This window comes from Chionomys nivalis, chromosome 3 (genome assembly GCF_950005125.1).
Source record: "Chionomys nivalis chromosome 3, mChiNiv1.1, whole genome shotgun sequence".
NCBI lineage: Eukaryota > Metazoa > Chordata > Mammalia > Rodentia > Cricetidae > Chionomys > Chionomys nivalis.
In genome coordinates this window covers 41,159,793-41,174,255 of record NC_080088.1, presented here as the reverse complement: position 1 = coordinate 41,174,255, position 14,463 = coordinate 41,159,793, and the positions used below count along the sequence as shown (strand labels likewise).

General features: G+C 44.4%; 1 protein-coding gene across 1 annotated transcript in view; it reads right to left on the bottom strand.

Annotated features, from left to right (window-relative positions):
• Positions 1-9,008, bottom strand: part of Tmem39a (transmembrane protein 39A) — a 29,721-nt gene extending 20,713 nt beyond the window's left edge. The window contains exons 1-2 of the mRNA XM_057766157.1: positions 8,739-9,008; positions 7,578-7,764 (exon numbers count right to left, since the gene is read on the bottom strand). Of these exons, the coding sequence (XP_057622140.1) occupies positions 7,578-7,690 (113 nt within the window). The 5' untranslated portion in view covers positions 7,691-7,764; positions 8,739-9,008. The remainder of the gene's footprint in view (positions 1-7,577; positions 7,765-8,738) is intronic.
• Positions 9,009-14,463: the final 5,455 nt, after the last annotated feature.

Here is a 14,463-nt window from a genome sequence, read left to right as displayed (position 1 = left end):
CTGGGAACATGAACTTTGCTCATTCTGAATAATGAAGAACACTATAACTTGAATGCAAAGGTTTGGCACCCCAGCTACTACCTCACTTCAGTTAGCCATAAATGTCGAAACTAAAAATGTTGATGAAATGTAACAAAGTCAGGAGCCTCTAAATCTAACAAATGAACAATTCTTGTCCCCTTCAGTAAAAGTAAACGGTGAAAGCATGTGCAATGCGTATGCTATTTATGAGTTTAAAAGGTCATAAAAATCTCTCCAAGGAAAATAGATTGAGATACTTGTTCCACTAAAGAAGCCAATTTCCAAAGTATTGATTGACACAGAAGATCCACACTTGTGATGCTTTCTGCAGCTTTAGTTTTTACACTTCAAGCCAAAAGACAAGAGGTAAAGTAAGCCTCAGCAATACAGGACCTCAGAAGGAAAAAGGAAAGTCATCCCATAGCATCTGTCGGATCAAGTCATCTGATAAAGTTGAAAGCTAGAGGGGAGATATATCCGAAGTCTTACAAACTAAAATCATTCAAATAATTGTACAATGCAAATACATCAAAATACTTTGTTACAGTCCATATACACTAATGAAAACTAAAATTCTAAGAAGTTTAAAAATAAATACATTTAGTGAATACACGTGAGAAAATTAATTGCAGAAGTAATATTTAGGAAAAATAAAAGCACTATTTCTAGTCTGAGGGTACAGCTCAGGGGTAGAGTGTCTGCCTAGTATGTGGAAGGCCCTGGGTTGCATCCTAACTGGGGACCTTTTAATAGGATACGCACACAGACTTAAGAGCCTCAACTTCTGTGCTGTTTTGGTTGCTGTTGTTTTCAACTCCTAATCCTCCTTATTTTGCCTCTGAAATATGGAAATTACAGACCTGTATGCCCCCACCTGGCTCAACAGTTTGCTGGAGACCTAATTCAGAGTCTCTAGCATGCTAGGCCTACACTCTATATGAGTTATATTCTTTAGCCAGATTTAAGAATTCTATTTAGGATGCACTTAATTCCAGTAGTGTAACACCAATTATAAAAACCCAGAGACATTGGGGTTCCACCTGAAGATCTAGAAAAGCCAGCCATTGGCTCTTACCTCTACCTCACACCGAAACGGACGAGATCCCGTCTCTATAAATCCTGAAGACTCCGCACACACCACGCCTCACACTCCACTGAGTTCCTGTCTCTTCCCCTTTATACTCCTCTCTCCACCCAGCCATATTAATTCTGCCTCCACCTCCCTAGTGCTGGAATTAAAATCATGTGATCCCAAGTGCTGGGATCAACTTAGTGAGCTGTTTCTCTTTTAGACAGCCTTGAACTCACAGAAATCCATCGGCCTTTGTGTCCTGGGATTAAAGGTGTGTGCCACCACTCCCAGGCCTGTATGGCTATTTTGCCCTCTGACTTTCAGGCAAGCTTTGTTTATTAAAACACAATTTGTTTGCTTTTTGGGTTGTTTTTTTTTTTTTCCTGAGACAGGGTTTCTCTGTAGTTTCGCCCTCTGATCTTCAGGCAAGCTTTATTTATTAAAACACAAATAACACACCACTATACAATAGCAGCAATTTGTTACAATATATGCAAGGTATTATCATCTACCAAGAATGCTTTTTAGAAACTCAAAACCCTAGATTTTTCTTTTCTTTTTTCCTTAAGGCTCTATGTAGCCCCTGGCTGGCCTAGAAATCCCTGCATAGACTAGGTTAGTTTTGAACTCCAAAGTTCTCCTTGCCTCCGCCTCCGGAGTGCCAGGATTACAGGCGTTCACCACTATACTGGGCAATGGCTAAGGTTTTCTTTGGAGACCAGCCACAAGAGCCCTCTCCCCTAACACCAAACTTCCCTAGAAAAAAGATGGCATTCACCTAACTTGACTGGATTCTCCCCCTCAGTAGAGGAGACGCACCTCTGGGCCTGTGTGAGGGCTTTCCCGAAGGATTACTAAGAAGGGAAAGTTCACTGTGAACGTGGGTGTCACCATCCCACCGCCTGAGATGAAATGGAGAAGAGGAAGCACCGTGAGGCGTAGCATAGCTCTCATGTCTCCCCAGAAGTGGAGTCCAGCTGCATACCCCACCCCCACAGCCTCTACCACACATCCCCACACTGAGGGGACCACACTCTCTTAAGCTGTGGACCACAAGAAACCCTTCCTTCCATAAACTGTGTTGGACAGACTTGGATACCGCAATAAGTAATGTATACAGCTGTCTTCAAAGACCTGCTTAGGAGGACTGTATCTAGTAATGTGATTGGTAAACATGGCTCTCTAAGGATTAAACATAAAACAACTTCCCCTAGGTAATAAAAATGGTACACTGTGCCTGAACTGTATGTGGAATGTTTACACTGAACTCTTACTATATTCTTGCATATAGTTCGTGTGTAAGAAGGATATAGCAAGCAAGAGATTGGTCTTCATGGGGCCAGGAAGCAGCAGAATTTAGGTAAACAATGAATAAATGGAGAAAGTTTCAAGGGGAAACCAGGTGTCGTGGCACACACAATCCTGGCACTTGGGAGCACAGGTGGGGGAATCTCGCAAGGGATCTGGAAAAACTTTTTTTTCCAAACTAATCTCTTGAGGTAAACATCATAAAAAAATATTTTTTTCAAGACAGGGTTTCTCTGTAGCTTTGGAGCCTGTCCTAGAACTAGCTCTTGTAGACCAGGCTGGTCTCGAACTCACAGAGATCCACCTGCTTCTGCCTCCCAACTGCTGGGATTAGAGGCATGTGCCACCGCCGCCTGGCAGTCACAATGATTTTTAAGTGAACTAAATACTTCTTTCATTTTAATCAACTGAAAAACACATTCTTCCATCCCCTCAACTAAAATTGCAAAAATTACATGCATTAAAAGTAGAAAAAAAGCTGGTTGGTGGTGATGCACGTCTTTAATCCCAGCACCTGGGAGGCAGAGAAAGGCGACCTTTGTGAGTTTGAGGCCAGCCTGGTGTACAAGAGCACTATAGTATCAGGACAGACTCAAAGCTACAGCAAAACCTTGTCTCGACAAACCACAAAAAAAAAGGAAGAGGGCTGGAAAATGGTAGATCAAAATAATACATGACTGAAACCTTGAAAGTCAATAGGAGCTACAAAAATAGGAACATACAAAGAAACCCCCTATTCAAAATAAGGAGGGGTGCTTTATGAGAACTGCTAGACTCAGTGTCTATCAACTATCTATCTATCTAGTAACTATCAACACTGTCAGCAGGCTTGGTGGCACGTGCCTTTAACCCTGTATTTAGCCCTGCATCTCTGGGATGAAGCCTACTTGATCATAATGGATAATTTTTCTGATGTGTTCTTGGATTCGGTTGGAACTCAGGACCGCGAGGGGTGCACCCACACACTGAGACAATGGGGATGTTCTATCGGGAACCCACCAAGGCCAGCTGGACTGGGTCTGAAAAAGCATGGGATAAAACCGGACTCACTGAACATAACGGACAATGAGGACTACTGAGAACTCAAGAACAATGTCACTGGGTTTTGATCCTACTGCACGTACTGGCTTTGTGGGAGCCTAGGCAGTTTGGATGCTCACCTTACTAGACCTGGATGGAGGTGGGTGGTCCTTGGACTTCCCACAGGGCAGGGAACCCTGATTGCTCTTAGGGATGACGAGGGAGGGGGACTTGATTGAGGTAGGGGGAGGGAAATGGGAGGCGGTGGCGGGGAGAAGGCAAAAATCTTTAATTAATAAGTAAGTAAATAAATAAATAAATAAAACAATGGGTTAGAAGAAATACAAAAAAAAAAAAAAAAAAAAAACCCTGTACTTAGGAAGCGAGGCAGGCAGACCTCTGTACATTTGAGGCCAGCATGGTATACACAGTTTGTTTCAGGCTAGCCAAGGCTTCATAGTAAGACTCTGTCTCAGCCAAAGATGGTAATACACACCTTTAATCCCAGCACTTGGGAGGCAGAGGTAGGCAGATCTCTGTGAGTTCGAGGCCAGCCTGGTCTACGGAGTGAGTTCCAGGGCAGGTTCCAAAGCTACACAGAGAAACCCGTGTTGAAGAAAAAAAAAATCTGTCTTAATAAACAAATAAATACTAAAGTATCAGCATTTTCAAATGTTCCTCTTTCCTACCACTACAGTGTTTACAGAATCCAAGTCTAAGCAGAACTACCTAGGAATGAAAAGCTCTGGTCACTTTTGTTTGTTTGAGATAAGGTCTCAACAAGTAGCCAAGGTTGGCCTTGTGCTCTAGATCCTCCCAGCCCAGCCTTCCATGTACTGGGAATACTGGTGTGCACCACCAAAGCTGGGTTTCAACTCTTTTGAAATAGCAGATTGCTTCCTTTCCTTAGCCTTAAAGGTATTTTCAACATCCCAGTAATTAAACATTAAAAGTTAGTCTAGGGGCCTAAAGTACCACATGGCTCACACTGTAACTCCAGTTCCAGACAAGCTGGCATCCTCACACAAACCTGCATACAGGCCAAACACCAATGCACATAAAATAAAAATAAATTGGAAACAAAGTTAGTCTAGCTGAGAGGACTAGTAAACCTGGCCCAACTTCCAGGATTTCCTGGCCACCTTTTCCTTCCAAGCTACCTAGAGCAGATCAGGAAGAAGCAGGCAGCAGCTCTGAGAACACAATAAGCTAGAGGAGCCAAGGAAGCCAAGGAGGAAGAAAAACAGGGCTGACTCAGCTAACCTGAGTGGCTGGATGGGTATCCTGTCTATCCTCACAGCTCCAAGCTGTGCTCTCCGTCAAAGAGAATGACCTTCCATGAATGGAAGAGGTCCAGTGTTAGGTCAGGAGTGGCTATGCTCCTGTGCTAGAACCTCCAAACAAACTCTCAAATATAATCAGGAGAGCCTGAAAGACAGGAGTGGTACTGATTGGTAACTCTGGAAACCAACATTAAAACAAGGGAAAACAAAAATATTCAGGAAAAAATTATCTTGACCAAACGCATGACTAGGTAAAAGCATCTCTGTGCTGCTCCATGATCAAGCCTCCAAAGACACGAGTTGCCCTGGATACAATCAGCACAAAATATCGCATCCTGGGCTGGGTATGTAACTCAGTAGTAAAGCACACGCTTAGCATGCTTTTATCTGTGGGTGTGTATTTTAATAATGGGGTTACTCCACACAGGGTGACAATGCTCCCACTAAGAGCCTTTCACTATCTAACAAGACCCCACAAGCATGGGAAACCTCCCTTCCAGCTGTTGGTCAGAGGACTACAAGAGTCTCCCCAAAAAATATGACTATTAAGCCGGGCGGTGGTGGCGCACGCCTTTAATCCCAGCACTCGGGAGGCAGAGGCAGGCGGATCTCTGTGAGTTCGAGACCAGCCTGGTCTACAAGAGCTAGTTCCAGGACAGGCTCCAAAACCACAGAGAAACCCTGTCTCAAAAACTAAAAAAAAAAAAAAAAAAAAAAAAAAAAGAATATGACTATTGCTGCTGCCTTCCAGAACTTGAAGGTAAGACTTTGTTGACGACACCACACACTTCAGACACAGTACTTACAGAAACTGAGCTGAAACACCTCTGGAATCCTCCAGGTTATTTTATGAGGACAGTTCTCCTAAGAGAAGATGTACGCAAGCAAGCTGCCAGCAGAGAGTAGCAATCTTACCCAGCTTAAGCCTATGAACCACAACAATGACAGGAGCAGAAAGATATCCCAATGGCACAATACCATTTTTATATTGGGGGTAGCTAGTAACTGTCTAACTGAACTTAAAGACCACTCAGTAAGAGGAAATTTATTCCTGGTACTAGAAACATAGTCAACTATCCACGTCCAGAGAGTTCACAGACTGAGAAGAGAACCTACTGCCATCCTGCTCCCAAACCTGTGTTTTCCAACCATAACCTAAATCCTCATCTTTAGACCCACAGATAAGTGTAGCTCTCGGGCCTCATCAAAGAAGCTTCGTTTTGCAGCAGATGGAGAGGGCCACAATTGGTCAAATGCAGTTATAGACTGCAACTCCAACTGCTCCATTCTGCAACACAACCCCTACACCTGGGGATTGGGGAAAAGTATCAGAAGGGCAGGCAGAAAAGAGTCTACAGAATACCTGTTGGCAGACAGTGTCCCCGCGGCATGACAGGAAAAAATACACCGATGAAATCTCATGCGTTATGGATGCAGAAAAGACCAGCATAATGGGAAAGCAGCTGGCTTGTCAACACGGACAGAGAAATTCCTTAGTCCCAACCACAGATGAAGAGCTGCAGGTGGTCAATGACTGCTGGGAAAGGGAAATGAGTTGCCTCCAGGGATGAACTCCTGTCTAGGAGGGGTCAGCTCTGGACGCATGGGTATATGAGCAACAGTAAATGGACTTAGTGGGTTGTTTACACATATACACACGTATGTATGTACACATGACAATAATAAAGAGACCATGAGGAACTATGAGGGAGTGATGTAGACATAGTGCTTATGTACAAAGTTCTTTAAAAAACTGGACATAATGGTCTACACTATAATTCCAGTACTGAGGAAAAAGCAGATGCCTGGAGCTCAACAAGCCGAGCCAGCCTGCCTGGCGACTTTTTGGCCACTTAGAGCCCTTGTCTCAAAATTAAGGTAATGAGTACCTGAGGAGTAGCACCTGACCTTGCACACACAACACCCCAAACAAATTCTAGTATCCTATCTAACACGGCACAATTCTTAGCATTTCCTGTTACAGTTGACAGCTATTTTTTTTTTTTTTTTTTTTTTTTTTTTGATTTTCGAGACAGGGTTTCTCCGTAGCTTTTTTGTTCCTGTCCTGGAACTAGCTCTTGTAGACCAGGCTGGCCTTGAACTCACAGAGATCCACCTGCCTCTGCCTCCCGAGTGCTGGGATTAAAGGCGTGCGCCACCATCGCCGGGCCAGTTGACAACTATTATTAATATCAAATAACATTTGCCTGATTAACTTTTAATAATAAAATGTGGGGAGGCAAGAGCAGAGGAAAGGGCTTGTGAGCCCCCATCCCTAAAAGGAGCTATGGAAAGCTGATGGCTTCTTTCTTTAAAGGTGTGGCACCTGGCAGGCCAACCACACTTCAGTGAATGGCCCCACAACCACAAGTATATGAGCGGCACAAAGTGGACTCAATGGGTAATTTTTTCAAAGGGGGTTGGGACTTGAGAGATGGTTCCATGGTTAAGAGCATTGACTGCTCTTCCAGAGGACTCAGATATGGTCCCTAGAATACATATGGTGGCTCAGAACCATCTGAACTCCATCCAGGTCTAGGGGATCCAACAACCTCTTTTGGCATCCGTAGGCACCAGGCATGTAAGTGGTGCACAGACATACATGCAGGAGAAATACTCATACACATAAAAAATTTTAAAATATTAAGCAAGAAATAAAAGAAAAAATACTCGTCCACTTTGGGGTCCCTGTGAACCTGCAAAGTACTTTGAAATAGTAAGCTCTCAGTCTTCAAAGGTAGAATTTCCACGTTAGTGACAAGAACCAAGTTTGATAAGCAAACATTTGAATAGAATGACTTTTATATTAGTCTTACCAATAATATATCACAAGTTATGCAAATTATTATGCACACACTCATTTTTTTCTTTACCTGTTTCTCAAGCCTGTTCCATTGCCACAGCCGCCACCGACCAACGTCTGTATAGAGGGTAAAGCTGAACGGCTTAGCTGCTGCCGACTAGGACCCCTCCTTCTACTGGGCATGTCCAGGACCCAGGCAGTTTCCAATGCCACCTGCAGTTGCAACCCAGGCTAATGGTCGGCAACTTACTTCAACTCTAATAATACAAGAGGAAAAAATAAAACCCTAAATAACAGTTAACTGCTTAAAGAAGTCAGTGTAACAAGCAAACATTAAAACTAAGTGAGCAGATTTTGTTTGTCATGTGTGGATACTGTCTGGACCTTGGGGTAAGGCCAGAGGCTTAAAATCTGATCTAAGCTTTGCTCGGCATCGGGCAACTCACAACTGTCTTTTGTTGCTGACTTCTCATCGTATAAAACATAGACAGGTGAAAGTTGACATGAGACAAGACAACTTCTGTCCAATTGAGTATTTCACATTAAAGGCACCTGAAATACAGGAAGCTTATCACTGCCCAAAATAATAGGTTGTTTGTTATCCAGGGATCTGCCAGAGATAAGATGTGCCACATATTATCTGACCTTGACCACGCCATTTAACCCGTGCTTTCTTCAGTTCATTCAAATGGTTGCCTGTTTCAGAAAAGCTACTGTAAAACCACTTTTTAAAAAAATTAATGAAACTGAAAGATCTTCACTGGGAGAAAAAAAGAGATTTTCCTCAATTTAGGCAAATATGGTTCTGACAATATATGCCAAATATTTTTCAAATACAACTAAAAATACTCCGGAAACTATACGTTGGGGCGGGGGGAGATAAAAAGAAGAAAAAAAACCCGTTTTCGAAATGTTACTACTGCAGGGGAATCCGATGTTCCCTATTCCAGATCCTCTGTCTGCAGACTAACAACTAACGCCAGATGGGACAAAGAATCCAAACTGTTAGACGCAAGGACAACTGATCCTTACTCAATTAAAGAGAAAGCAAGGTAAGGGGGGAAAGGCTGAGACACAAGAGCGTGGGGTGGGTTAAGGTGGACGGCCAGAAACCACAAACTTGAATAGACTAGCCCCCAGAAGAAATCACCAAGCAGTCCCAGCCCAGCGACCGAAAGGCCCGAAGCACGCCGGGGACAGCGGGACGACAAAGCAGGTAAGGGAAACTCACGCATGGAACAGGCCGGCCACGGAGCAGGATCCCTGGGAGGAGGCGGTGGCTTCACAGACCCGACCCCAGGCACCCGAACTCCCTCCCTTCTTTGAAGCGCTCCAAAACAGCTGCCGGGACGCAGGCCGGTACCCACTGGAGAGTCGAAAAATCGGATAGGGTCTCTAGATTACCAGACCCAGACCGGGAGTCCGTGCCAGAGCCAGAGCTAAAGCCAGAAGCAGAGCCCGACCCCATCACCACTCATCCTCAGCCTCCATCGCCCAGGAGCTGAGGAGACGTGGCAGCGCGCAGCGATGACGTCAGCTCCGCGTCGAGCTGGCCCCCGGAAACTGACTTGCAGCCAGCAGAGCCGGCTGGCCAGCCTCCCGGTGCACCTGCGCAGTGGGACGCTCCCGCGAGCCTGGGGGCGGGTGGCTGGGCTTTCCCGCCCACACGTGGCTTGCGGTTTCGTTTTGTTTTTTGTTTTTCTTAAACCTCCCTGGCTTCAGTCAGCCAGTTTCTAGAGTGGTACCCTCACAGCAGGAGGAATATTCGGAGACCCCACCTAAAGTCACATGCATAAGCAAACGACTGTTGAAATTGCTTGAGCCTCCAGACTTCCCCTTGCACGAATAAATAATGAACTAGGTAGATACTAGAAATAAAAACCGAGATCTAGAAAAGTTCAATCTAGTAAAAAAAAAAAAAAGAATGCAGCAGCAGGCGCAGTAATACTGTTAATAACAATAAATGCAAGATCAAAAATATATCCGAGGTCCAGGTATGGCATACAATAAGGTAATAAACTCTAAGACGGTGCTAGTGTCAATATTGAAAAAGGTTTACGGAGAGTTTGGCATTTTAGCGGAGGCTCCAGAGATGACTAAGCTGTTTTCCTGTGGACAGAAAGTGAGACATAAAAAGATAAGGTGGACTAATGGTAGCGCTTACCTTGCTGAGTTCAAGTCCCGACCTTTACCCCAGCAAAAAAAAGATGGGCAGCTCAAATATGAGTTCCAGAACTGTCAGTAGTTTGAAATTAAAATACCATCAAAATGCAGCCTGGTGTGTTGGTGGGGGCCAAAGGATCATGAGTTGAAGGTTATGAATTGTATTGCAAGCCAGTGCTATATAAGACCGCCACCCCCCACACACACACAAAAAAAAAACCCTGAGAATTTGAAAAGTTAAATTAAAACAACCTACAAAAACGGCAATCAATAATTCAGACAATGAACCTGACTTGATAGTTGTCATGAGAAAAAAAATCAAGACCTTTCATCCCAGCACTCAAGAGGCAGAGACACGCAGATCCCTGAGTTCCAGGCCACACTGGTTTATGTAGCGAATTCCAAGCCAGCTGGGACCGCATGGTATTGTGGGCATTCACAAGAGACGACTGCTTGGACGTGGATTTAAACCTGTTCGGGATCCCAGTGTAACACTGAGCCTTTCTCAGCATGAGCTTTTAAGCACAAAAACCATGTTCTTGGTTGACATACTTCAGTTAGCAAGAACAGTGAGCCAGAAGTGGAACCACAGATGCCAAAAAGCAAGGTTAGTACATTTAGAGACTTCCCCAGAACTATGGGCTTTGTAGGTTTTTGTTTTAGTTTTTGGAATGTGGTGCTGTCTACATGTTGAGCTTTACAGCATAAATGGCACTTCCATCATGGAGTCAGTTGTACTAAGGTCTCAGGGCCTACAAAGGTCTGGGACCCTGTTATACTTAGTCAGACCCTGTCTCGAAGAAAAATGGCCAATAAATGATTTTAAAAGTGTTCCACTGGAGCTGGAGAGATGGCTCAGTGATTAAGAGCACTGGCTGTTCTTCCAGAGGACCCAGGTTCAATTCCCAGCACCCACATGGCAGTTCACAACTGTCTGTAACTCCAGTTCCAGATCTGACACATTCACTCCAGTGCACATAAAATAAAGTTTAAAGAAAAAAAAAGAGCTAATAGAGGCATCTTTTAAAAAGGTGTTCCACATCCCTACCTCTTATAGAAATGCAAATTAAAGCCACTTTGAGATTCCATCTCACCTCAGTCAGTGCCGTGCCAGCACAGCTAATGTCCTTCTTCTGAGCCCTTTTTCTGAGCGAGGGACGGGACGTTGGGACGTCGGGATTAACACACAGCACAACTTCAGGTGGAAAAACAGAAACCTTTATTTTGCCCAGCAACCTTTTATACCACTACTCCTTCTGTGGAGACCCACCGGCCAGAAAGAACACAAACATCCTTGTCAATTACAGACCACAAGGAAGTTCCGCTGTCAGTCAAGGGGAGTGAGGGCAGCTGGATCACAACAAGTCAGAATCAGAATTCTGATCTCATCTCGATCAGAATTTATCAAGAAAAAAAAATGCTCGCTAGGAAGGGGAGAGAGGGGAAAGTCTCATTCGCTGTTGGTGGAGGTACAAACATCTGCAGCCACTGTGGAAATCATCAAGGAGGTGTCTGAAAAGGAAACAAAAATACTGATCTATGATCTAGCTGTACCAGTGTCTGGACCTATACCCAAAGATGTTTGCACATCCCTGTTTATTGCTGTTCCATTTACAATAGCAAGGGAACTGAGCCAATTTACAGATGAATGGATCATAAAATGCAGTTCATATACAATGGAATTTTATTAAGCTGCAAAGAAAAACAATAATAGCCAGAAAATGGATGGAACTGGAAAATATTACATTAGTGAGGTACCAGGTTTGAAAAGAGAAATGCCACATGTTCCATCTCATATGCGCATCAATTTTTTATATATGTGTATGTGATGTATGTATATGTGGGTGGGGCATATGGATGCCTGGGGAGAAATGTAGAGGTGGTAGAACAACCTTGGGTATTGGTTTTTGCTTTCTACCTTGTTTGAGACAGGGTCTCTAATGTTGGCTGCTTCTTCTTCTTCTTCTTCTTCTTCTTCTTCTTCTTCTTCTTCTTCTTCTTCTTCTTCTTCTTCTTCTTCTTCTTCTCTTTTTGAGACAGGGTTTTTCTGTGTTATAGTTTTAGCTGTCCTGGAACTAGCTCTGTAGACCAGGCTGGCCTCAAACTCACAGAGATCTGCCTGCCTCTGTCTCCCACATGCTGGGATTAAAGGTGTGCACCATCATGGCCCAGCTGTTGGCTGCTTCTATGCCAGGTTATGAGCTGCTATAATGAGCATCTGGGGAGTCCCTCTCTCTGCCCCTGCTCCATCTTATCATAGGCTTGCTAGGATTACAGATGTGCACTACCACGTCCAGCTTTGCATAGGTTCTGGAGAGCATTAACTCCTGCTTCACCTTGTACAGCAAGCACTTTATCCACTGAGCCTCCCCCCAGCTGGGCATCTTAATTTTTACACATGTGTGTTTGTGTAGGAATGAATATGGCGAAACTACATATTTCATTGACTTCACAACCAGGCTGGGGATGTAGCTGAGAGACAGAGCATTTATCATGAGTGAGAACCAGAACTGAGACTCCCCAGCACTGAAAAAGAAACAAAAACTGCAAGGGGTGGGCACACGTGCCTGTCTGTAATCTCAATCCTTGAGAAGTCGAGGCAGGAAGCTCAAGAGTTCAAAGTCGTCCTCAGCTTCATAGAGAGTTCGAGGCCAGCCGGGTTACAGAAGACCTGGGGACTGTGGACCCAGACCCTGTATTTCCTGTAAACAACCTCTTATGCTTGCAGCTGCTCTGAGAAAAACAACTTGTTTTCCTGTGTTTGCAGCTACTCTGAGCATGAGACCCTCAGGAGTTCCTAATGGCAGGGGAGTGGTTTCTGATGGGTTTGGCTGGGGGCGTGGCTGTCAGTTAAGCGGTTCTGGTACACAATGAAGGAGGCATTCTTGTTTCAAGGATGACCCCTGTCTCTGTACGTGTGTCTTTGTGTGTTTAAATCTCCAGGCCCTTTCCCGGCTTGTGAATGGTCCTGTAGTGCAGGCTCCACACTACAGGTGTAGTACTGTAGTACACCTAGTAGTACGGACAGTACAAAGACCCAGTCTTAAAAAAAGAAATCTGCGAACACCTGTTAGCCCCATGATTCCCATTTTACAGAGGAAACTTAACAAACTGACGCCAAATAGCTTGTTGAAAACTTCCTATCTATGCTAAGCCAGAGCTGAAACAGGCTTGTCAGAAAGTGTCCTAGCAATAAAACAAAATAGAAATTGTCCTTTGGTCTCCTTTTTCTTTCTTCCTGTTTACTTTATGTCCCTCCCCAATCCTTTTTGCTGAAGGGAAGCCCTCCCTTAGGCTTCACTGATGGGCTGTAAGTGGTCAGGGTCTCTTGTGATGTTCCTGCTTGTACATATCAAGTCAAGACCACCCATACAAACCAAACTAAAACAAAACAAAAACAATCAAGCAAGCAAAAACCGGCTCCATAACCACTCAACACAACACAGCCACTACAAACATCACTTCCATATCCCCTGGAAGGAATGGCAATGAGGAATGTAACAATATAATTGGAAATGTGAAAGGAAGGAACAATGCCTTGAAAATTATTAAGTTGGTTATCCTGGAGGAAGGGGACTGGGATGTCAGGGGACTAGGAGAGTTTAGTTTGGGCCCTCCTCCCAACCTTTTCTTTATGTCCTATCCTTTTTATGTGATAGTCTCTGCAAATAACCCTCTCCTCTCTTCATGGACTGTTTTCATCTGAAAGGACTCAGCATGGCTTGCCTATCCGTCTAGGTCTCTCATCCGCGACGCAGCTCCCTGCCTGGGATCCGCTGCCCCTCGTGGCCCACGGACCACTGGGGGACCTGCGGCGTTTTATTTTTACCATAACAGTTATAACAAGGAACTTTTTTAGAAAAAAAATCATACTTGCCCAGGTTGCACTGGCCTTTTCTCTTTTTAAAGAGATTGATTTTTATTATTGTCAAGCACAAATGTGTGTGAGTATGTGCACTTGAGTGCGGGTGTCCTCTGGGGTCAGAGGCCAGATGCTGGATCCCCTAGAAACTGGGGAATGACAGGCAGCTCTAACTCATGAGACATTGGTGTTGAAAATTAAACTCAGATCTTCTGCAGGAACAGTGTGTGCTCTTGGTCACTGAGCCAAGTCTCCAGTATAGTCCTTTTGTGATTGGCTGCTACGAGTCTCCTGGTGTGTTGTTTGCTTATAAAAACACTAACACATTTGAAGTTCAGTCCCGCATTTGGCAAGGTCTGGTGGCATGTACCTCCACACTTTGGAAGCTGAGGCAAGAGGATAGTGAGTTAGAGATCAGCCTGAGCTATCTAGTAACACTCTGTCTCAAGGGGAAAAAAAGAACTTAATGATAATGATAAAATATATAGCTTAAAAATGTTCAATTTACTTGCTATTCTAGCCTTAGTTCAAGATAAGGGCTTACTATAAATCTTGTTTACCACCGCCAATTGTATTATAATTGCTATAAATTCCTATTGTAAAGTGACCCATGCTAACCTATTTGCAGCACTTTGTGACCTGACAGTTTGCATCCATCCATATGCTCGATAAATAAGCTGTTTGGTGTTCTGGGATGACCTAACCTAGTCTGTGTGTAGCTGTAGCAAGAAATGTACTCCCTCTGACCTTCATTTTGTCACAGAACGGAAGGAATGACCATTGCTAGAGGTGCTATCTTGGTTAGCTTCTAGATGCCTCATTTCGCAAGCCCGGCCTGCAGGAGAGGTGGGGGCGGGGTTCTGGGCAGCCATCTTTGTGCCGGGCAGCTCCCACGTGCCTGGCGTCCGCGGCCATCCCTGTGCAGGGCGGC